Genomic DNA, 25,155 nt, shown 5'->3' with positions numbered 1-25,155 from the left:
TAAAAAAAAAAAAATAATTAAGTACAATTAGACTTAGTAAAAAAAAAACAATACGTGTTAAATCAAAATAAAAATTTATTTTTAAAAATATTTAATAAATGCAAAACATGTGCTTCTATTTTTGTTGGTTATTGGTTCTATAAATTTTATATGTTTTCCATAATTTTTTTTTTTGGTAAGGATTGGCTAAAAAACATTTTTCTTTTTGCACTTATTCAAATATTCCTGATTTGTATTCAGGGCAAAATATTTTTTGACAAAATTATTAGCAAAACTTCATTATTTAGTTCTTTATGTTAGTTGTAATTTATAAATAATGTAGTGTTTCTAAATGTTATTAATGGATTTAAAAATGTACTTGGTTCATAGTTTTTAATAATAAAAAAAATTAACTTAAATTAGAAATATAAAAATCCAATGTTACATTTTTTGTTATGTCATTTTGATTATCAATTATCTATCTTAATTTAATGGGAGTATATACAGTATTTTACTTTTATTTTTTTATTTTATTTTTAATAACATAATATTTATTTTTGTTAGAATATTTTATTAATATAAATATAGTATTTGTTTTATGAACAAATTTCTTATGAAAATCTACCAAATTCAAGAGGTGGGAACTTCAAGCGTGGAAAATGTTACCTTCAATATTGTTATACACAACTTAATTGATAATAGCACTTTAATGCCACTTTATATAATACCCATCACTGTTTTTACTTTTTATAATTAGTTTTTTTTTTTGAAAAATATATTATAAAAATTACATATAAATAAAAACAACATTAATAAATAAGGAAATAATATATTCTTTTTATTATACAACAAATATTTTCATTAAAATCAATCAACTTTTTTCTATTATGCCAATAAAAAAACATCCTATTTCTTTTCATTTTCCAATATTTGTATACGATTGTTTAAAATTAAATCAACTAACTTTTTTTTAACATGTTATGACTGGTTGCATATATATATATATTTTTTTTTTTATTTCGTAATAAGTTTGTATATTTATTCATATATAGCCAAATGAGATTTATGATTTTATCTTATTAGTTATTTATATTTCGTTATTTTATAAATTATTGTACATAATAAATAGTAGTTTGATTATATTTATACTTATATTAAAAATATTTTAATAATAAAATTTTCCTATTTTAAACTTATTTTATTGTTGAAAAGGTTAAAATATTCAGAAGTTATTATGAGCGTGTGAACTTTTGACAACTTGTTATATTACATGCCCAGTTGTTTCTCCTTATAATTTATAATGACTTTAAAGCATTCATAGAAATTACAATTTTTATGCGTCAAATTCATTTTATGTTATACTTTTTTTATACTTTCATCCGTCATTCCAAATGTAATATGATCATTCTGTGTTATGGTTCTATAACATTTTTCTACTTGAAAAAAATTATACAAAAAGTAATAAAAAAATTTATGATTAAATAAATACAATATTCAAACAATATACATTAATAAAAGTTTGTTTTCCAATAAAATGCTTAAGATGAAGTTATTTAACGGAGCTCTTATTTTTTATTTAATCTTTTAAAAGATAACATGTCATTTATGACTACTAAAAATTAAATGCCATTTGTTTTTAATTTATATTTTATATTCTTTTACAAAAAAATATATCTTTTCCTTCAATTTGCTTATCGAAGAAAAAGGAGAAACATGCTGCTTTAGGAATGAAGTATAAAATGATTAAGATTATAGTTTCATTAAATTTTTTTTTTTTTATATTTATATCTAGTCTTTATAAAAAGAAAATTTTTTTTTTTTAAAAAACCCTTTTTAATCTTGCCATAGCTTTTTAAATAATTTCTATTACTTATTTTAATCGTTTATCATTTATAAAGTTTAAATACGTTCTCAAAAATATTATTTAATCTACATTATATCATTCTATTCATGTTTGATTGTCTTATAAATATACCAAATAATCATTTATTTACCCAGTTTTCAATATTTACTGATTCTATTATTAAGATTTTTCTTAAAAAAATATAAAGTTATTATATTGATAGATACTTTAAAATTTCAATTATATATATTTTTTTCTTATATAAAGTATTTTAAAATTAAAAGCCGAGATTAAATAATTTTTTTTTGTTTTTCTAATTGAAAAGAAGAATAGATTTATAAAAGCATAATTTATATTTCAAAAAAATTTATCTTTAGTGATTTTGTAATGCTTAAAACTATAATTGAATAATTTTAAATTATTCTATACTATTTTCACTTGTTAAATAGATTTTAAAGTACTGTAGATAGTTTCTTTCTCATGTAATTATCTATTTTTTTGGATGATTAAATGAAGGCATCTTTAAATATACATCCAATGTCTTCACTAAATTACATTTTCTTTCTATTTAAGTTATTAGACAAAATTTTTATATGAAAAACAATATTCTTTATTCTAATGACTGTTGAAATTTGAATATAAAGATAATTCGATAAAGCACAAGTGTTTTCTTAATACTTTTGATAACTATTCTTAACTAATATATGTTTGCCTCTCAAAGCCACTTATATATTTTTTATTAACATTTATAGATTTTTAAATAAGCTAATTAAATTGTGATTAAAAAATATAATTTTTATTATATTATTTAATTAAAGACAAATTGTTGTGATTTTCACATTTTTATTTTATAAACCAAGAACCATATTATTTTTTTTTTATTTCCAGCTTTAATTCAATTTTTTTTTAACTATTATTTTCAGCCATTATTATCAAAGAAAAAAAAAAAACCTTATTATTAACAATTTTTTTCTTTGTTGCCATTAACTTTTGATATAACAACAACAAGGTACATTTTTTCTTGTCAGTATTTGACAAAACTATTCCACTAAATATTTTAATTCTATGTTTGACAGCTTGCTACCTCAAAATATATGATTAAATTGGGTATCTTTGATATATTATTTTTTTTTTTGCCTTCAATAAATAATTTATTTTTAGAGATTGCCACTGATAAAGAAAATATACAAAACAATATTATATTTTTTTTTAGAAGGCACAAAAAAAGATGATACCAATTATTCTAATATTTAATCTAATTTTATTGGTATTTGATATTCCATTATTTTTATTTTCTTTACTTCTTTCTATTTGTATTGCCAGTAGACTTGTTTTGAAAAACAAAGAAAGTTCTTTTTTCTTCTTTTCACAGTTTTTAATTAATGGAATTTTGGAGTTATTATTTATTGGATTGGAATATTTTATGGTTCGTGTACCATTGTATGGTATTTTCAATGAAAGTTACATTTCTTTGGGGGTAATGCCGGGTTTAATATATGGTTTTTCTGTTTACCTTCCGGTAACTATTGTCTTTGGACAATTTTTGATAGCATTAAATAGATTTTTTATGATTAAATTTCCATTTACTTATACAAAATTTGTTAATCTTCGTGTGATGATTGTTAGTATTATATGCCAATTTTTGTTACCAAGTATTCTTTTGATTTGGAGTTTTAATCAAAATATACAGGCAAATTATACATATGATAATTCGAGTACAGTAATTGAATCAACTGATATGAATTATACAATGAATTCTGTCTTAATTTGCATTATTATGTGTGTCTTTTGGTCAATTGTTAATGTAATATTATCAGCTTTAAGTATTTATTTTTTAACAAGAGTTAACAAAAAAATGAATGAAAAATCAAAGGAAAAACCACTATTAACACATTCATGTATTCAAACAACAGCACAAACTTTCTTAGCAATTGTCGCTTCTCTTCAATATATTTCATTTATCACCGGTGATCAAATTATGGAAAAAATTGCTATGCATTTATATCCATTTGCAGAAGATGCTGTTAGCTTATCCTCAGCAATAGTATTATTCTGTGTTTGTAAACAGGTACGAGAACATTTTCTTGATTTTTACCATCTTAAATGGTTATGGGATAAATATGAAAATAAATTTACCAACAATACAAAACAAACAATTAAAGCTTCTGCTAATAGTATAGATTTAGTTTAATTTTTCTTTCCTATGTGTATTACATTATTATTGTAAATAAATAATAAATTTTAATAAATAAATATTTTAATTTAATAAAGTTATTTTTTTTATCCAGAAAACATATTTTAATTGAAACAATCAAATATTAAAATAAAATAATTGGCTTTTAATAAATAAATTGTTTTTTTTAATAAAAAATGCACATTTTTTAGTTAATATATTAAAATGTTTTTAAAAATATTAAATTTATTTATCACTTATAAATTTATTTTTTTTAATCTTAGCTGCTACGTAAAAATAAAAAAAAATATAAACCATGATTATTTTTAAATAACTCTTTTTGCCATATTATTATTGAGTATTTATAATGTTTGTAGATATTAAAATTATTTTGAAAATAATGTACTTTTATTTTTTATTTATCAAAGGTATAAATTATAAAGTTTAGTATATTTTTTTTTATTTAATATTAATTTGTTTTTAAATAGTAAAAAAAAATTATTATTCATTAGATTTTAAAAAGTTTTGTTATAGATTTTATTTAATAATGTATAAAAACCGATTTAATTTCATGAAAATTGATACTGCACTTTAGACAAAAAAACATTCTAAACATATTTACAACACTTGAAATATTTATTAAAAATGAGAATTTGATAAATTTACTTACTTAAAATTTCATAAAACTATAAAATTCCATAAATTAAATTATCCCAAATCATAAGATATTTTTCTAAATATAAATGATTAATAAAAATGACAAATTTTTTTTATCTTTAAAAAAAAAAAAGTAAGTAATATAATATTATAAATTGTATAGCAGTTACTATTAATTGTATAAAATTTTACTAAATCTTTTTCCAAATATCATTTTTAAGATATTTTAAATAAATATTTATTAATAATAAAAAATCAAACATTAAATACCAAAAATGGCTACTTTTTTTTTATCAATCTTTGTATAGTGTTATTTGAGTAATCAAAAATGTTTTCTATTTGAAATTGTATTACATATTCTGATATTTTACACTATACTGTGATTAATTACAAACTATAATTTCTACATTTCTTTTATGTCAATTATATTTTTTTTTATTAAAAAAGTACGTCAAATATGTATAAGTGCAACTACAATTATTGGTTTATTTCAAAAAGAAACAATGCCAAAAATGTTTCATGTATATTAAAAAAAGTCATATTAATGTTCCTTAATGAAATGTAGTTAATTTTTTTATTATTTTTTTTTTAATATTAAAGTACAATATATCTAGTTCTAATTATAATTACATTTTCCAGGCATTATTCATTTTTTTAAACAAGTTTCAAAATTCTAAATAATTTTAAATATATCTTAAAAATAATTTTAGATTAAAATGTAATTAAAAAATAAATTAAATCATCATCATCATTAAAAAAAGAGAAATATAATAAAGATAACTAATAAAATAATACTATAGAAATTTAGTTTGTTATTTGTACAAAACTATTAAATATTAGTATCTTATATAAACAATATTTATGGCACGCATTTGTACAATATTTTATATCTATTCAAATTAAAAAATTACATTACAAAAGCAATATTATATCCTTATTGAATATAATTGAAATTAAATTTTAAGAAAATAAATTGTAATTTTTGTGTAACAAAAGATTTCAATAAGATGTCATTAAATATTTTAATATTTTTAATGATTTATTATATTTTATATTTAATAAATAAGATATTCTTTTTTTTTATTTTTATTAATATTAACAATGAAATACATTAAATATCTTTATTATTTTGAATTTATATTAATTGTTACAAATATTGCAGACAAATTATCCCTCAAAAAGTTTTAACATATACACAATCAACCTTGAAAATAAATTGTAGTTACATCTTAATACTTTACGAGATATTTCTTGTTTCCTATTTGGAGTTATATAAGAACATTTACAATAAAAATCTAGTTTTGATAAATCAAGAAAGAAATTTTAAAAATTAAAATTCAATTATATGATAATAGATATATAAGTAAATTAAAAAAAAAAAGAAAATTTTGTCTGGGATAAGATGAAGAAAAATGAATTGGTATTTGATAAGAAAAGTCAAAAAGATGCCACGAGCCGGGATCGAACCGGCGACATTTAGATCTTCAGTCTAACGCTCTCCCAACTGAGCTATCATGGCTTGGGGTGGGAAAAAATTAGCATCTATATGTTTATATTATCAATATTTTATATAAATGATACTATACATGTATAAATATAAATAATTCTTATAATTTTTAATTTTAAGATTATTAAAAATTATGATATACATATAAATGAACCCTGGAATATTTGATTCAATAATGTTATCATTAACTTTTTCTAACAAAATGAATGATAATTTTCTAAGGAAATATTTATAATCACAATATAAAATTGAATTTGATATTAAATAAAATAGATGAAAGCGTAATATTATATCAATGAAAATTACATTTTTTCTAATAAAAAATTATTAAAATTCTTATATTACCAATAATATTAACAATATTTTATTGTTTTAAAAAATTAAATATAAAAAAAATTATAAATAATATATTTTTATTATATTTTTTTTTTATTTAAATATTAAAAATTTTGTGTAAAATTTTTTTTTAAGTTTAAGACATTGTATTTTATAGTTTCATTAAAAATTTTTTAAATTAACTTCTTATTGTAATTATTTACAAAATTAAATTATTTTAATCTTCCTACAGTAAAACATTATATATGCTTTATCAAAGTAATCAAACATCATTGTATTAAAACTTTTATCTGAAGAAAGTATTTCTACAATGTTTTTACAACACTATAATTTCATCTCAATATCATTAAAAAAATTTTTTTTTTTTAGAAATGATTATATTTAAAAAGACTATTAATATATATATATATATAAATAATTTATATTATATATCAACAAAATAAAAGTCCCTAATATCTAATAACTTTTATCTATAAAAATAATGATAATAATTTTCATCCTTGATCAATTTATCTTTTATATTTAAACAATAGTTTAGAATAATTCCAATGCGCAACTGTTATAAACATTAGCATTGTCTAATATCAATTTATCTTATATCTCTCCTAAACAACTATATTGTTTATATCTTTTTTGTATCACAAATCAAGAATATATGTATCAATAAATATTTTCAACATTTTATATATCTGTCACTTATTGGCATTTGTTAATTTTTGAGTTAACTGTCAATTTAATGTGTCTTACTATTAAATATAATATATCCTCATTATTTATTGTTACATGTATATATGTATATAGTTATATATATATTATTACTATCTTTAAAGTGCAATAGATTTATTTTAACAGTGATTTGAAATAGTAAGGTTCAACTAATAATGGATTTTATTATTTTTATATTGAATATATTTTTTTCAACGACCACTTATTAAGAATGATCTGGTTTCATAATACATTAGCTATAATAGGATTATATGAGTTGATAAAGATTTAACTTTTTAATATACACGGTTATATTTTGTTTGATAGAAAAATTTTTATTTTACAAATATTTTATTTAAGCAATATATTTATATCAGTAGACTCAAAAGATTTATATTTATCGCAGTAAAATTTCACTCAATGTAAAAAGTTTTTATCTTTTTCGAATATTTTTATATGTATTTATGTTAAAATGAAGAAAAAGAGTAATTGGTTGTGGTGAATGTAGCTATTTTAGAGAAAATAATCTGGTAGAAGGATTAAGCTAGTTATGAAGCCTATACTAACTTCAGTTGCAAAAAGTCTTTACCAAATCTTTAGGATGGATTAAGGAGGATCAGTTATATTATATAGAGATAGTAACTATGTAATTAAATCTTGTATGTCTTTTCTATGAATAACGGTATCTCTTTATCATTGATAGAGTAAAAGCATAAAAGTAAAAACTTTTATATTATTTATAATATAATATAATATATATATATATATTCTCGAGACATTTAAATTTAAACATCTTTCTTTATATCACTAGTAAAATAGTTGGATTACAGTATTTTGGTGTATCGGCTTAACAAAGCTGTCTTATAAATCCAAAGTTAAATAAAAGTAAAAGAATTATCTTGTGTATACGGATTGAGATGTGTGATTAGAAAATATTGAAGAAAATCGAGAAATATACAATGATTTACTTTACCCCGAAAAATTTTTTGTTTTTCTAAAGCTTGTCTATAATTATTTTTACTATCATATCTTTTAAGATAAGGCGTCCTCAGTTAATCACATGCCCTAAACGATTTATTCATATAGACGGCTAAGCATATCATGATACAGCAAACATTCTTTTACATCGCTTTTTATCTTATCATCTTTACATCCCTCTTATACATGATTAGATTAGCATTTATGCATTAATAAATGGTATTAATATAAAAATTAATCCTACTCTCCTTCAATAAAACTTTATACGTGAAAGGCTTTAAGCATCATTGATACCTGATCTAGCCCCCATTAAGGTTAAATCACAAAAAGTTAAACTAATTTTAGAAGATATTTATCTAAGCTTAATTCACATTAAAAAAGATATTTTATTTCTACACATCTTAAATTTTAGTTCTACTTTTTACTTTCAATATATTTTTGTTATGTTTAATTGACCTTGAAGAAGCCGGCTTGTTTCTCTCCCAATCCTTTATGTCTTTTATATTATTTAATAACTCAACATCTATCCTTTTTATGAAGTTTCATTTACCTTTCCTTTTTCTTCAATCTTTTTCTCACATCTTCCTAATCAGTCATCTTAGATTTTTCTCTCTACTTCCAATCTCATCTATAATAGTCATTTCTTTTTCTAAAATATATTTATATATTTATACATGTATATATGTATATAAATATAAATATATATATATATATATATGTATATATATATATATAAATTCGTTCTTTGTCCAAATATATTTTTATCATATCATCGTTCGAAAATCACTGGGAAAGCATTTTCTTATGATGATGATGATGATGACTTCGGAATACAATAATATTTTGTATATATGTAAAGATGTTGCCTACATATATATGTATATATTCATGTATTTTTCTTAGTCTTAATTTTAACTAATACACGTCTTTCTATATTATTATCGCTTGCTCACCACACTTTCTTAATATGATTAGTTAAAAAAATAAGCTGGTAGAAGGCGGCTATATCAAATAATAGGTAGATGTGGTAACAAATACGCGGCTGCCTTTTATAGAACTTTTACAATAATTTTTCATATTACTCATTTAAGAAGATGGAAGATATTCTCACATGATCAAGATGTTATAGTTAATGGAAATTGCTTTTTTTTGATTATAAATATTAAAAAATATATATATATATATATCATTCTTATATATTCATTATGGAATATTTTATGTATACATTATAATATGAGATATGGTAAAATTATTAAGCTTTTCATATGAATTTAAACTATATGCAAATAATATTATGTTTTGATGAGATTGATTTGATCAAGAATATATATTTATAAATTTTATAATTTCCTCACTTCCCTTTATTTTATCATAACTTTTCTAATGTAAAAGGAACATGCATTATTTTTCTATTTTTTTTTATATATTTTTTTTGTTGAAACTTTCACTATCCATATATATATATATTTATTTATATATATATATATATAAATTTATATGTTATATTTTATAATATGAATGAATAGAAAAGACTTGACGTTATTGGAAAACATCTTTACTATTACTAATAACGTGAATCAAGTAGAAAGATATGTTCAATTGAATCATGCATTAAAAGTAATGTTTGTTGCGCAGGTATACAATCACACATCGTGGATGTTTCTTTAGCCGAACCTGCTTTTTTTTATTCCTCACTGAAACCACTTTTTGTGACGATAAATATTTATTGTGCTATTGATGATCCACTTTCACCCTAACCCCTTCTCGACCTTCTAACTTTATATAAATATATATATTATATATATAATATATATATACATATATAAAAATATATATATATATATATATTTTGTATAGGCTAAATTTTTAAAATTTCATCTAAATCTTTCATCTTTTATTTCTTCATCATTTCCTATATTATTTAATATTAGAATCCTTTTTAACTCCTCCCCTCTTCTCTTTATAATAATTTTTGTCTCTGTTTATCACCTCTCAATATAGTAAAACTTTTGCTTCTTCTTCCTAGCCTCTGAAACAGGCAGATCCCTTTTTCAATTAATATACAAAGCGTATTTATTCGATAGGCGGTACTTGGGATGGTTTGAACACAGTCAGCCAACAACTAGCCTTGGCTGGATTCTAAAGCACTCTTCTTTATTCTGTTGATATGTCTTTTTACCATCAGCATATATATTCACCAACAGCCCTGCTTTTACTTTTTGGAACAAAACAAAAATCATTTTTGGGGTGGCTGACAAAAAAAAGCCCCATATATACCTTGATATAATATCATCTTAATTCTTAACTGATATAATACATAACCATCTACGCCAAATTATAAAGGTTAGGCCTATCTTTTGTGCCTTATCATAACCTTCTCCAATTTTATTTTATATTATTAAGCTGTCTTAGTTTCCTTTTATGATACATTTATGTTTACGGATTGATTATGATTATTTATTTCTCAACACCTAATATATATATATATATAAATGTATATATAAATGTATATTTATATTCATTTTTATTTTTTTTTTTTAGATTATTTTAATTTCTCATTAAACAAAATCAGTAAAAAAAAAGTATCTGGCTACAAATTAAGAACTAATAATAAAAAAAAGAACTATTTTTTTTTTTTTTTTTGAATATTACTACTAAAAAAAAATATTTAATTATCACTAATTTTTATACCCCTATTATTATATATTATAAGTTTAACAAAAAAAAAAAATCATGACTATGTTTCCAGTTCGAGTAGTCATAGAAAGTGTAAAATCAGAGAATTGTATCACTTGTACAACTTCAGGATCTCCACTGATAGATACTTATGCAGTAATAAGTACAAATACTCCATTATCTCAATTAACAGATTCAATTTTGTCGGCTTTAGGTTATACAAATCTAATAAATTCATCAAGAGGTAAGTTACTTAATTTAATATTCAAAAAAAAAGAAGATAAATTGTACTTTTATGAATTTACAATTATATTATAATTTTATAATTCCTTAGATTAGGTATATAATAGAGGATCGTATAAATAATAAAAATCATATTAAGACTTTCTATATAAATTTTATTTGCATGTTAATGAGGTTTAGATTTAATGGAAGTTTTTTTTTTTTTCTTATAACAATTTAATTGTATTATTAAGAAATACATGTATATTTATATATATATATATTTATTATAATGTTTAATTTTATATATGTATTTAAATATACATACAATATCAGTATATACTTATTGAGAATAAAAATTTTTACGATATCTATCTATCTTAATTTTATTTTATATTTCAGGTCTTGTACAAATTTCAAATTGGAAACCTTTAACATTTGAGTCAATTTGCGATAACCCAGAAGAAAAGATTGGTGATTTAATAAAAGATTTTGCAAATAATGTAACATTAAAAATTATTACTAAAAGGTATGCTTTTAAAAAAGCTGATTTATTACAAAAATTTTTGACATACCATAATATTCTGTTTATATGAGATAACTAATTTAAAATGTATATTTTATTTAATGTTTTGATTTGATTAGACAAATTAATTGCATCTATGGTTAATGATTACTTAATGTAATCACCTTTTATCATTTTGATGTTGTATATAAAAATGGAAAATGTATGCATTATTATTCGAGAATTTTGATTAAAGATAATATATATAGATAAAAGTGATTGTTTAAGCTTCCTTTATGTTTTAAAATATTAATACGGTAAGCTGATATATATATATATATATTTGTATCATTACTCTTCACCCATCTAGTAGAATATAAAATGAGCCAGTCAGAGGAGTAGAGATAATTTTCAGTTTATTAATGCTAAGCTGACTACAGAATAGTAAGATATTGTATATATATATATAAAATATAAAATATACATTTTTAAATTTATACTTATATATATACATGTATATAATTTGATAACAATAATATATAATGATTCTATAATATGTTTCATTATTTGATTGAATTAAAGATAAAAAATAATAATTTTTATGTCACAATATTATATATATAAAAAAAAATATATATATATTTTTAGAAATAGTTTATGGCATTTATATAATTTATTATTACATATTTTAAAATGACTTTCTTTTTTTTTTTAATTTGATTAGCAATTGTATAATTTTAATCCATTTCTTTTACATTTCTACCTTCACCTCTTTACACAATCCATAACAAAGATATGATGCAATAGTTTAGTTATCATTTAAAACACTTCAAAACATTCGGAAGATGGTTGTGAGATGTATCAGGTAGAGGGTAAAAAAAAAAAAAAGATAGATCAGCGATGTTATTGTCAATACTTGGTATTTAACGATTTTAAGTATACACATATATGTCTACATCTTAATGATCAACATCGCTTATGCAACACTTACACATTGAGGCAATTTGAGATGTGTGATGATAAAGATTCAGCCAGGTTAGCAGTATCTTCAGAAAACCGGTATTTCAAAAAGAATATAATGTATGAATAAATGTATGTGTATATATATGTATTTATATATATATATATATTATACATTTATATATATAAATATATATATATAGGATGAATGATCATGTGTAGGTAAATTGCTAAAAAGGAAAGTTTTAGGCAGGCTTTTGTCTGTGTCAAATAAGATACATAGTTTATACTGATAGATTAGATATTTTGATGAAAGAAAACTATATAAAATTTTATACAAGGATAAGAAAGGGACTTTCTATGATACTTATCATAAAATTTTTATGTCAAGAGATGGTGAAAGGAAATAAATTAGACATGATTAAAATTAAACACATTTATAGGGGTTATATGTTGCAGTGAAATTTTTTTTCTTTTAATTTTAAAATTAATATATTAAAATATATATATAAAAAAAAACGATTATTTTTTTTTTCTTTAATATTACTTAATTATAATTAAGATATAATTAAGTAACAGGAAGTATTGAAAAGTTTTTAATTTGTCATTTTCCATTAAAAATGCTTCAATCAAAATGATAATTTATTTTAAATCACATGTTAAAAAAGTAATTCTCTTTTAAACAAAACATTTATAGCATTTGTTCTTATTTTAATTTTATTTATTTTTAATTTTTTTTTTTTATTTAGAACTTCTGTTGACTTGGATGTTGAAAGTTGTATTAAAGATGTAAAACAAAAAATCTTAAAATACTCTTTGGATAAACAACCACAAATCTTGAATAGTATCTCTAACTACCAAATTAAGGTATGTTTAAGAAAATTGAATTTTTATCTATCCCCTGTTAATTGAAAATTTATTTATTAGTTTGAGATTGTTAATCCTAGTTTTGTATTAGCTAGGATTACATAGTCAATCTAAAGGAATAAATAACACTAAATCGTGACTAATTATATAAAGTGAATGTAGTGAAAAGTCCTTGAGGAAATTGGATTGAGATTATTTTTAATTTTATTAATGATGCTTATTTTTGTTTTAGGAAGTTATTTCACAAATCTGTTCTGGTTCAGATCCCACACTTTTAACTAAAGAACAAATGCAAAATCTTATTGAGTGGGCTGATGGTTTACAAAATGTATGCCCAGCTGAAGAAGAAAGAAAATCAAATGATTCTCCTTTTCGTTTTCATCATCTTCATGAAATACCAAAATTAGAAAGATGGTTTAAATGTGATCCTAATCCAAGTAAACATAAATTAAATACTTATCTTAATGAACTTAATAATTCACAGTATCGTCAAAAAGGACATAAAATAACACAATCACAATTAACAAATTGGTTTACTACTAAACGTGCTACTCAAAGAACAAAACAAACAGCTGAAGTTAATTTACATAACTTTTTCCAAGGTTTTCATGCACTTGCCGGTTTAACTAATATTGGAATGAATGATTTTAAGAGTGAAGCAAATACCTCAAATCCATTTTCAAATCTTCTTTTAGATAATGATAGAATTGATGGAGGTAGTGATTCACCAACACCGGAAGATGATGGTAGCGAACATAGTGCTTCAAACACGGGTATAACAGATATTGATCAAGCTAAAACAGAAAGTACTAGTCCAGATATTACTTTAGATATCAGTAATAGTTTCAATACTTCTTCTCCAAAACCAAGACCATCACCTGGATTTCAATCATTATTGAATCTTCAAGCTAGTGGAAATTCATTAAATAATCTTAATCCAGGTATTAAAGGTGAACTTTTAACAGCTTTACAGATGGCAGCAACAGTGAGTAATGTTAATAATAATCATACAACAACTAACAATAACTCAAATAGCCAAAATACAACAGCTCGTTCCCGATTAATGTTTGATCCATTATCTGAGTTACCTGTTTTAGAGAAATGGTTTGAAGAAAATCCTCACCCTGGTTGGTTACAGATAGAACGTTACACAGATTATTTAAATAATGCTCCATACAGAGCAAATTATCCTCCTGTTTCAACACATAATGTCAAAATTTGGTTTAAAAATAGGAGAGCTAAATGTAAGAGAATGCAAACTAATGATACTAATAATAGTCATTCTACTCCAAATATTTTAAGTGAAAATAATATCACATCTATTCTATATTCATAGTTTTTTTTTTTTTATCATTTAAAATTAATATTTTAGTTTTATACCTTGCCTATAGCTTTGTATCCTATTAATTAAAAAAAAAATTCTTTTTTGCTATTAAATTTATAATATAAATTGAGGGTATTTTGAAAATAAATTTATTTTTCTTATCATTGCATATCTATTAAAAAAGATGTTTTGCCATTTAATAAAAAAAAAAAAAGAAAAGGAAAAAAAAAAGATAATTAAATGGTTTTAATATTATAACAGTCATCAATTGAAAACAAAAATAACAAGTAAAATCTTTTAGTATCAGATCTTAATCTATCTTATAAAGACCCGAATATAATCCATTTCCCTTAATTTCCTCTTCACATAATCCTTGATTAAATATACAATAAACAAAACAGTTAGTTTAATCATTAGCTTTAAAGTACACAGGAAGTTTCTAAATATTATCTTAGTTATTGCGATAAAATACCAGAGGTGTCTAAAATTTAATCTATGTTAAAAATCTTTAGCCAAACTTTTGAAGGGATCTGGTTTTTATTTTACTGATGAGGTTTGGTAACTATTTTTAAAGTTAAGAGAATTGTCGTAATCTATGATTGTTTATAATTTTTAATAATAAATAGGAAAGATTTAGATTGTTTATTGAATGATATAAATCCATTAACATATATCAAGTATCGAGAAAAGACAAAAGCTGTTGATAAAGTGAGATTATATTTTTGTTTATTCAAACATACATCCATTTTAAAAAAAAATACATATATATATTATATTTATCATATGAAATTGGATAACATTGTAGTTTATACAAGTTTAAAAAAAAAAAAAAAAAAACAAAAAAGCAATACAATGTATGATTAACTTATTTCATTGTATAATATGGTATTACTTACCATAAAAGTTGGATTGAATAAGTGATGAATAAGACAATGTATAAGTATTGAAAAATGTTACTTGTCATATACCAAATCAACATATATTGTTACTCATAATGCTTTATTTTTTTTTAATTACAATTATCTCATAGATTTTAAATATCAAGTTAAAAATACATTTATTATTATATTTAAAATATATATATATATAATTTTGTTGTATGAAAAGATTTCTTTGTTAAGTATATAATTTATTTTTTTTCCTTCAATTTTCAATATACAATAAATAATAATAAGTATATTATTATAAAATTTTTTTTTCCTCATTGATGTTCCATAAAATATATCATTTAATTATATGTATTTTATAATGTTACCAATAAATTTTATACATAAAGTGTTTTAATAATATATTTACCAATAAATAAGATTGTTATATTAATTATTATTATATTTAAACAAAACAATATCAATTAATCCAATCAACTTTATTTCTTAACAAAAAAAAAAATTTATATATCAATTAAAATGAAAATATATAACATATATATATTTAGGAAGTATAAAAATATATTCACAAAAATATATTACGTAATACTATTAAAAATTGTTCAACTTTCTCTTTTTAGCGTGTATGTCAAACCAGTCCAATTATACAAAAGTAATCTATTAAAGATATTCTATCAAAAAGTGATAAATAAGATGTGTTGTTCAATTTAAGATAACTTTTTACCTAAAAATTTTTATATCAAACTGAAACTTTATTTAATACGGTACTTTTTGTCTTTTATTGATAAATAAAAAAAAAAATTTTTTTTTTTCAAAAAGCCGCTGTGACGGTTCTTTATATTGAGGGACAATGTTAAGAAATTTGTAGATAGATTATTGTTAAAAAGGATAATGAAAGCAAGATTAATTAAAACTAGTTTATTAAAAAAAAAAAGTTATTAAAATAATTTATTATTAACATTGTAAAGAGAAAAATTATTAATGGGAAATTTAATAAAGTTTAAATATAAAATTAAAAAGTGGATTAAATTAAATTTTAATTTTGAAAATTAGTAAAGAAATTTTATTTATTATTATTTTGTAAGATAAATTTTTATTTCCTTCAATAATTCATCTTTATAATTTGTAATAATATTATAATAAAAAATAGTAATTTTGTATAAAGATTGATAATCGTTTTATTATGTAACATGAAAATAATAAATATCCTGTTTTACTTGGTGTTTTTACTTTTAATTGTACTTTAGATGATTTGATGAAAAGACGATGTGATTAGAGAATTGAAATTTTATATATATATATATATGTAACATTAGGGGTTTTTTAAATGACAAAAGAAACATCTATTTAATATGATTGCCAGTATAGTAAAACTATTTTAAGATTACTTAAAATTATGCAATAACTATCAAATGTTTCTTTTATAAATACCTGTAATATTATTTTTTTTTATCATTAATTGAATATATTTTTTTTAACATTTTCTTTGATTAAACAAGTTTTTTTTTATCTATAATTTTAGGATACTTTTAATTTTATTCACAGGTTTATTTTAAAAAAAAATTTTTACTTATATATACAATATTAAATTCATAAGTTTTCTCTTTTTTTTTTTTATTAATTTTGTTTACTCAAAAAAATTTTTTTTTATCATAAAAAAAAAATGTGTAAATAATTTTCAAGCGTATATATTATAATAAGGGTTCCAACAATATCTAATACATTATAAAAATTATTTTAAATAGTATAATCGAAAACTACTATATGAATAACAACAGTTGATGTGGTATACTCAATAGTGTGGTGAGAAAAATATAGTATATTACAAGCAGCAAATGGTATATTAGTAAATATTAAATAAAAAGGAAATATTTGAAATAGATTACATAATTTAATTGTATTTATTTTTTGCAAATACATTTTAATATATAAATAAAAATAATAATTAAATTTTTTTTTTATAGTGTTGTAATAGAAAAATTATTATTCATTGATACATTTAAAAAAAAAATCATTATATCAAATACCAAAAATAACATTTTTTATAACTTCATTGGTTTTCTAATATTTTAAAGTACTTGAATTTATGTTTTAAAATAGACATTTCTTCTACCATTTTTATTGTTAAATTTTTAAAGAATAAATTATAGTTGTGAATAACATATGAATGAAATACCATTGCTGCAAATATAATTCAAAACTCTTTCAGTTTATTAATTTATTATTATTCAATGTGGTCAATGTTATTTCATAAAATAATCGCATTATGACATCATACAATGTAATCGATTTCATCTACCATATTCTATTGTCTTCAAGTAATATTTCTCACAATACAATATAATATTCTTTTGTACAAAAAAAGAAAGCTATTTGTTGCTTCAAAATTTGCAAAGAATATGATATTTTCTACTATAAGTTTTATTGAGTTTTGAAAAAATCTATGACTATTATACATCAATGATTCAACATCTTCTTTAACTTTATTTAATTTTTAAGTATATCTGACATTTTTTTTTTTTGACTTAGTCATGTTAAAAAAAAAAGAAAATAAATAACAGTTTAGGTAATATTCATTATAAATTTTACATAGTCCTTGGATGTTAAAATTTTATCAATGTTAAAAAGCACTACAAAATTAAGTAATATTGAGAGTCATAAAAATTCATTTTATTAATTGAATAATTTTCATTAAGATATTTAACACCACTATAATAATATTTTATACATAATTCTTTAAGATTTTATAAAAAAAAAAATTTATTACTAAATTTAAATGGTTTAAATAAAATTAAATCTTTCTCATTATCTGATAAAAAAAACAAAACTGTTATTGAAAAAAAAATATAAGAAACAAAACTTTATTCCCATACTTTAAAAAACATTTTGTTGTTTATTTAGAAAATTAATTTTAACTCTTTGTAATTTTAAAGTTAAAAAACATAAAAATTAAACAAATATCAGGAGCAAATGTTTTAAAATATAATAAATCAAAATTTTTCAAATAATATAAATCTTTTTTTACCTATCTATTACATAATATTTATATATATTTTATTTTTAAGTATTAAATTATAAAAAAAAAACCTGAAAACTTTACAAAGTCTTTCAACTTTTTATACCTCCGGAAACTTTTTTAAATTTTTTCCTTTTCACTACAATATTCTTTTCCATATTTTTTTGATCTAAAGTAGATTTTGTGCTGTCATTCAATTCATAATGATTATTACATTAAAAGTATTACTAAAGTTTCATTTTATGATAAAATGTTTACTTTTTATTGTTTATTATTTATTTTGTTTACGTCACTTAAATCATTATTAATATGTCTAATATATCTTCTCTCTCTCTCCAGTAAATAATTATTTTGTTATGATAAAAAGTAACCATAAAATTTATATATTTTTTATAGTTTTTCTAATTAACTATAAAATGATGTATCAAAAAAGAACTTATCAGACCATAATATTTAAATAGTTACGGAGCCAACAAATTAGAACTATTTAATTTATATATCAAATTAATAAATAAATATGTACATAACTTTTAAAAGGAACATTTATCATTAAAACAAAAAATAAACATAAATAATTTTACCACAATTAGTATTAAATATATCACAATTGATATGAGTTAAATAAATTTACTTAGTGTTATAATAAATTACAATTTATATATAATAAATAAATATGTATATTGCAAATTTATGAAAAAAAATAATTAATATTTTTTTAATAACTTATATTTGTTGGAAAAATAATCAATTTAATATTTTTTTAAACTAAGAAAATTTTGATAAAAAAGTAATATTTCAAGAAATATCAATGATACAATTATATTAAATTATTATAATTCAATTTAATCAAACTTGTATGCCAAAAACTACTTCACAAAGTATCTAAAATAGTTTTTGTAAAATTAAAGTTTTTATTAAAATTATTAAAAATCTTCTTATTTCATTTTTATTTGATAATTAAGTTGTTGAAACATTTAGTGATTATCAAATCAATTCAAATCTAAGTAGTTACACCTAAAAAAAATGATTTTTTAAATCTACAAACTTTATTTTCTTAAATCTTTCAATAAATACTTTTTGGATTGTTATATTCTTATATTTATAATTGATGTTTGCATAACCATAAATGTATAAATCGTTATTATAATATTACAAAGATATTTTTTTTTTATTGAAAAATAAAAATTTTTATATTTACACAATTATGAATTTATCCTAAGCTATTTAGATTTAAATAAAATTAAAATTTTTTGAGACTACTATACTTTTATAACTTCTGTTTATACAATTTATTCTTAATAATATATCAATTAGAGTATTCAAAATTTTATCAATTAAAATCATAATTTTAATTTTACTTTTATATAAATAAACTAAAAAGTTTAATATTATAACAAATATTTTTAAATTATCTTTACAAAATAAATAAAAAAAAAGAAAATATTTTTTAAAATTAGTTGATAAAGGACATCAGTAAGACTAATCACTGGTCATTGATAATCCGTGGGGGTTTTTGTCATCATATGCCCTTTGTTGATATCGAACTTTTGTTATGAGTACCTTAGCACTAATAATAACAATTCGAGCATTCAAACGATCAAAACATCTTTCTTATATATAAGACAAAAATATAATTATCTTAAATTTATATATATATATATATATATCAAATAATATATAACAAAAAATTAATTTAATAAACTTATTTTATATTTATATATAAAAACATTAAATTTTTATATAATCTTTAAAAAAGTTGTAAGAAAATAAAACTTTTCTTTAATATTAACAAAAAAGTTATTCTATATCAAAGAATAAAAAAATCATAAAAAATTGCTATTTTAAAACCATAAAATTTAAAATATTTTATATGAACAATCATTTTTATAATATCAACAAATAAAAAAATAATTTTTGACTTTAAATTTTTTAAAATGCTAAAAAAACAAAATGTAAATAATTTCTTTTAAAACTAAAAATGTTTCTACATATTTATTCAGGAGATTAAGAGATTAAAACATTAAGAATACTATAGAAAATATTAATGTTTATCATCAAACAAAAACATTAATTTTCCTATTTCAAGAACAAGTTTATCATTTGAAGAAAAATGACAAACTTTCCAATCCTAGAAAAATATTAGAAAAAAAAATGTTGCATAAATTATAATAAGTTTCAAATTATTTTATATATATTATGATAGATAGCATAATTTTTTAAAAATAACTTATTATTTAAAATATATTAATGGTACGATTAATGTATATAAAGTGTTTCAAGTTTAGTATCCAAATTTTCAAGTAAAAATGAAATACTTATAGGTTTACAATAATTTTACCTTTTTTTTTAAAAATATTTCTTGTACAAACAAAATTGTTTTTTTTTATATATTTCAAATTTCCTTCTTAATTTTACAACAAATAATACAAAATTATGTGTTTAAAAATAATTATCATATATTAAAAAGTAATTCTGTTTTTGTGGAAAAATTAAAAAACATTAATTTTAAGTGACAAGTTAATTTTTTAATCAAAAATCCGGTTGAAAATATATCAATAATAGTTGTTTTTATTATAAAATAATATTAACAAATAATTAAACTGATTAATTTGTTTTTACAAAGTTAATGATACTTTTAAAATTAAAATATAAAAATATTTTTATTCTTTTCTTTGATTACTTTAAATATTGTATAAAAACTTTTTCAAATATACATAAAATCTTATGTTTTTTTATAGCAATTTTAATTTATTTTTTTTATGAAAAAATTATCAATATCTAATTATGAAAAAAAATATTTTAATTAAGATAGTAATAATCTTATCTAATATTAAAAAGTGATATTATTAAAAGTTGAAAGTTTTGTAATGCTTATAAATATTATAAATGAAAATTATTAATATTTTGCCAAAAAAAAAGTTTTTTTAATTGCAAAAATAGTATTTTTATGTTACATCAAAATTTTACATATGAGTAATCAATAATTGAAGCTAGTTATTGTTGAGTATCTAATAATTTATCATTTTAAAGGAAAAATTTAATCTTATATTTGATAAGAACAATCTATCTTTAAAGCTTCTCATTTGGAATATTTGTTTGCTTTAAAATATCTGTTTTTGGTGTTCCGTCATATGACTAGGTTAAGTACGGCACAAAATATATTATATTAACAGATATACACAGAAATAAAAGTTAATTATAAAATGTTAAATTCTCTTTTCATTGTAAATAATGTATGGTATGTTTAACAATTAAAAAAATATATATATTTTTTATAGTGATATAATTCTTGAAAAACATTGGAAATCAGTTATTCATCGTTCTATTTGTGATTATTTTTATGAAGCACAAAAAAAAGTGTCATGTCCTGAAGATGTCCTTCCAGTAATTGCAACACCTCATCATTATTTAATTAATGTTTACCACAATAATTTATATCTCATTGCTGTCACAACAACAGAAACTCCACCATTAATGGTTATTGAATTTTTGCATAGAGTTATTCAAACACTTAAAGAATATTTTAATGATTGTTCTGATACTGTGATAAAAGAAAACATAGTTATTGTTTTTGAATTATTAGATGAAATGCTTGATAATGGTTTTCCACTTGCAACAGAATTAAATATTCTTCAAGAATTAATAAAACCACCAAATTTCTTTAGAAATATTACAAATACTGTTACTGGAAAAACTAATATATCTGAAAAATTACCAATAGGACAATTATCAAATGTTCCATGGAGGAGAGCTGATGTAAAATATAACAATAATGAAACTTATTTTGATGTTATTGAAGAGATAGATTGCATAATAGATAAACATGGTTCAATTGTATCAGCTGAAATTCTTGGGCACATTGAAGTATGTTGTAAACTTAGTGGAATGCCTGATTTATCAATGACATTAATGAATCCAAGAATTTTAGATGATGTATCATTTCATCCTTGTATAAGATTTAGAAAATGGGAAAATGAAAAAGTGTTATCTTTTATACCTCCAGATGGAAATTTTAATTTATTGTCATATCGTGTTGGTTCACAAAGTTTAGTAGCAATACCAATATATGTTAAACATAATATTAATCTAACTCCTACTTTGGGACGTCTAGAATTAACAGTAGGTCCAAAACAATCTATGGGGAAAATTTTAGAAGATGTCATTTTAGAAATTGTTATGCCTAAAAACTTGGTAAATTGTAATCTTACTCCAACTCATGGTAAATATACATATGATCCAATTACACATTTATTTCAATGGAATATTGGTAAAATTGAAACTGGAAAACCACCAAATATAAAAGGGTCTGTAAGTATCAGTGGTACATCAACTCTTGAATCTCCTATTATAACTGTTAAATTTAAAATTAGTCAGTTGGCGATATCAGGATTAAAAGTCAATCGTCTTGATATATTCGGTGAAAATTATAAACCGTTTAAAGGAGTTAAATATGTAACGAAAGCTGGAAATTTTCAAGTTCGTACATAATTTCTATTATTTAATTTTTACAAAAAAGTATTTATTTTTAATTAATAAACTTTAAACTGTCTCTTTTAATACTTTTTTTTTATAAAAAAAACGATATTATAAAATTTTAAACGATACCTAATTATATACTACTAGAAAATTAATTATCAATATATATGCAAAAAAAAATTATGTGATTGTCAAGAGTGTACTAATTATTATTTGTAGCAAATAAATCAAATTTTATGTTGAAAACAGATAAAACAATGTTTATGTTAACATATTTATTTATAAGAGTATTTAAAGAACACTCAATATAAACTCCAACAACAAACCCAACAAAAATGGAAATTAACGGTAAGATTTTTGGTAACGAGCACGAGCAGATGGACCACCGAACTTCTTTGGTTCACGTCTACGTGGATCAGCTACCAAAAGAGCTTTATCGTATTCACTAAAACGTTCTTTAAGTTCAGTTTTGGATTGTTCATCAACATTCTTTTGATAGAAGGCAACAAGAGCTTTAGCCATTGCTTGACGGATAGCATATACTTGTGAAACATGACCACCTCCTCTAACATTAACTTTAAGATTAATTCCATTGAATTTATCTTCTCCAACAATAAGAAGTGGTTCTTGGAGTTTCAATCTAAGTCCTTCTGGTCTGACTTCATTAAGTGGACGTCCGTTAACAGTAATAAGTCCTTTTCCGGCTCTAGCAAAAGCAACAGCGGTAGCAGTCTTCTAAAAAAAATTAATTTAAATTGATATTGAAAAATTTTTTAATAAAACAAACCTTACGACCATAAACTTGGACAGGTTGGACAAGTGGAGCGGTCTCAGCCATTTTTTTTAATCCCTATAACATAATATTATATTAAAAAATTTTTATAATTAATGTCCCATTCAAATAATAAGATATCAAATCATTTTATGTAAATCAAATTTTTTAACGTTAAAAAAACATAAATAAAACGAAAGAAATAATTTTTAAATAATTTTTAACATATATTTTTTCTAATTTTTATAAATATAGATTCAAAAATAGCCTTAAAAAAATCAAAAAAAACGTTAAATAAATTTAAATCTTTCTCTTATACCGAATATTGTGGTGAAGTGCATATTTCCAAATTCTTTTAAAAACAACATAAAAATCAGTACACCAAAATGTATGCGTTATCTTCTTAGATTGCATTAGAGAAAGTTATCATTTTGAGTATGGGTGTAACATATCTCTTCAATAAATATGATTTTAAGATAAATTAAGGTAAATAAAAACTTGTAAAATTGATATTCATATAAACGTGAAAATTAGAACATGATCTCAAATAGAAAAGACAACATTTTTTCTTGATATTGTTTGTAAAATTCATACAATATTTGAACTTTAAGTAAATGTCAATGTCACAAATTATTTAACCCTATTTACAAGAAAATTTATATACAAATAATCTTAAAAATTTTCTCATTCTATGAAAAATATACTTTTTGTTTTGTGTTGAAAAAAAAAATAGTCTAATTTAATGTCTAATACTAATTATTTTAATTAATTAGTCTTACTTTAAAAATTAACATTTTTAAAACTAAAATCTAAAACGTTATCATCTCATATAAAAATTTCTATTTTATTTATTACTGTACTTTATTTAATTATTTACAATAGGATTTTTACTATATCTAACTTTTGTTTATTTTTTTTTCAATATTTATAGAAAAAGAGTGTTCTATTTTTTATGTAAAATAATGTATTTTAATTGTTTAACTATAAAAAATAACTTCAATCAGTTTAAAAATAAAATCTCATTATTTTTTTTTAAAAAATTTATATTTATTTCTTACAAAAAATTATTTTTATTTAATTAACTTTGATGAATCATACTATTTAAACAATTTGAAATTTAAAGTTTTTAACATTAATAATAGGTTAAAATATTTATCATTAGTATATATTTTTAAAATTTTTTTCTAAATATTAACAATTATAATAAGAATTTTAAAAATTACTACCATTAAACAAATATGTAATTTTTATATGATATACATTCCTAAAACT

At 20.4% G+C, this 25,155-nt stretch overlaps 4 protein-coding genes across 4 annotated transcripts; 3 read left to right on the top strand and 1 right to left on the bottom strand.

The window, feature by feature from the left end:
• Positions 1-3,245: 3,245 nt before the first annotated feature.
• Positions 3,246-4,013, top strand: SRAE_1000075200 (7TM GPCR, serpentine receptor class v (Srv) family-containing protein; the record flags this gene model as incomplete). Its single annotated transcript, XM_024647622.1, has 1 exon — positions 3,246-4,013. The coding sequence occupies one exon, from the start codon at positions 3,246-3,248 to the stop codon at positions 4,011-4,013; it is 768 nt and encodes a 255-aa protein (XP_024501681.1).
• A 6,904-nt stretch (positions 4,014-10,917) lies between these two features.
• SRAE_1000075100 (Defective proventriculus) lies at positions 10,918-14,744 on the top strand (the record flags this gene model as incomplete). The annotated part of the gene is made up of 5 exons (XM_024647621.1): positions 10,918-11,098; positions 11,479-11,605; positions 13,291-13,408; positions 13,641-14,349; positions 14,389-14,744. 5 exons carry the CDS (start codon positions 10,918-10,920, stop codon positions 14,742-14,744), a joined length of 1,491 nt encoding a protein of 496 aa, XP_024501680.1.
• Positions 14,745-21,838: 7,094 nt separating this feature from the next.
• On the top strand, positions 21,839-23,123 carry SRAE_1000075000 (AP-3 complex subunit mu-2; the record flags this gene model as incomplete). Its single annotated transcript, XM_024647620.1, has 2 exons — positions 21,839-21,873; positions 21,914-23,123. 2 exons carry the CDS (start codon positions 21,839-21,841, stop codon positions 23,121-23,123), a joined length of 1,245 nt encoding a protein of 414 aa, XP_024501679.1.
• Positions 23,124-23,453: 330 nt separating this feature from the next.
• On the bottom strand, positions 23,454-23,949 carry SRAE_1000074900 (40S ribosomal protein S16; the record flags this gene model as incomplete). Its single annotated transcript, XM_024647618.1, has 2 exons — positions 23,454-23,846; positions 23,899-23,949. 2 exons carry the CDS (start codon positions 23,947-23,949, stop codon positions 23,454-23,456), a joined length of 444 nt encoding a protein of 147 aa, XP_024501678.1.
• Positions 23,950-25,155: the final 1,206 nt, after the last annotated feature.

Source organism: Strongyloides ratti (genome assembly GCF_001040885.1).
Source record: "Strongyloides ratti genome assembly S_ratti_ED321, chromosome : 1".
NCBI lineage: Eukaryota > Metazoa > Nematoda > Chromadorea > Rhabditida > Strongyloididae > Strongyloides > Strongyloides ratti.
The sequence above is the reverse complement of the archived record's forward strand: the minus strand, read 5'-3'. Positions and strand labels throughout refer to the sequence as shown.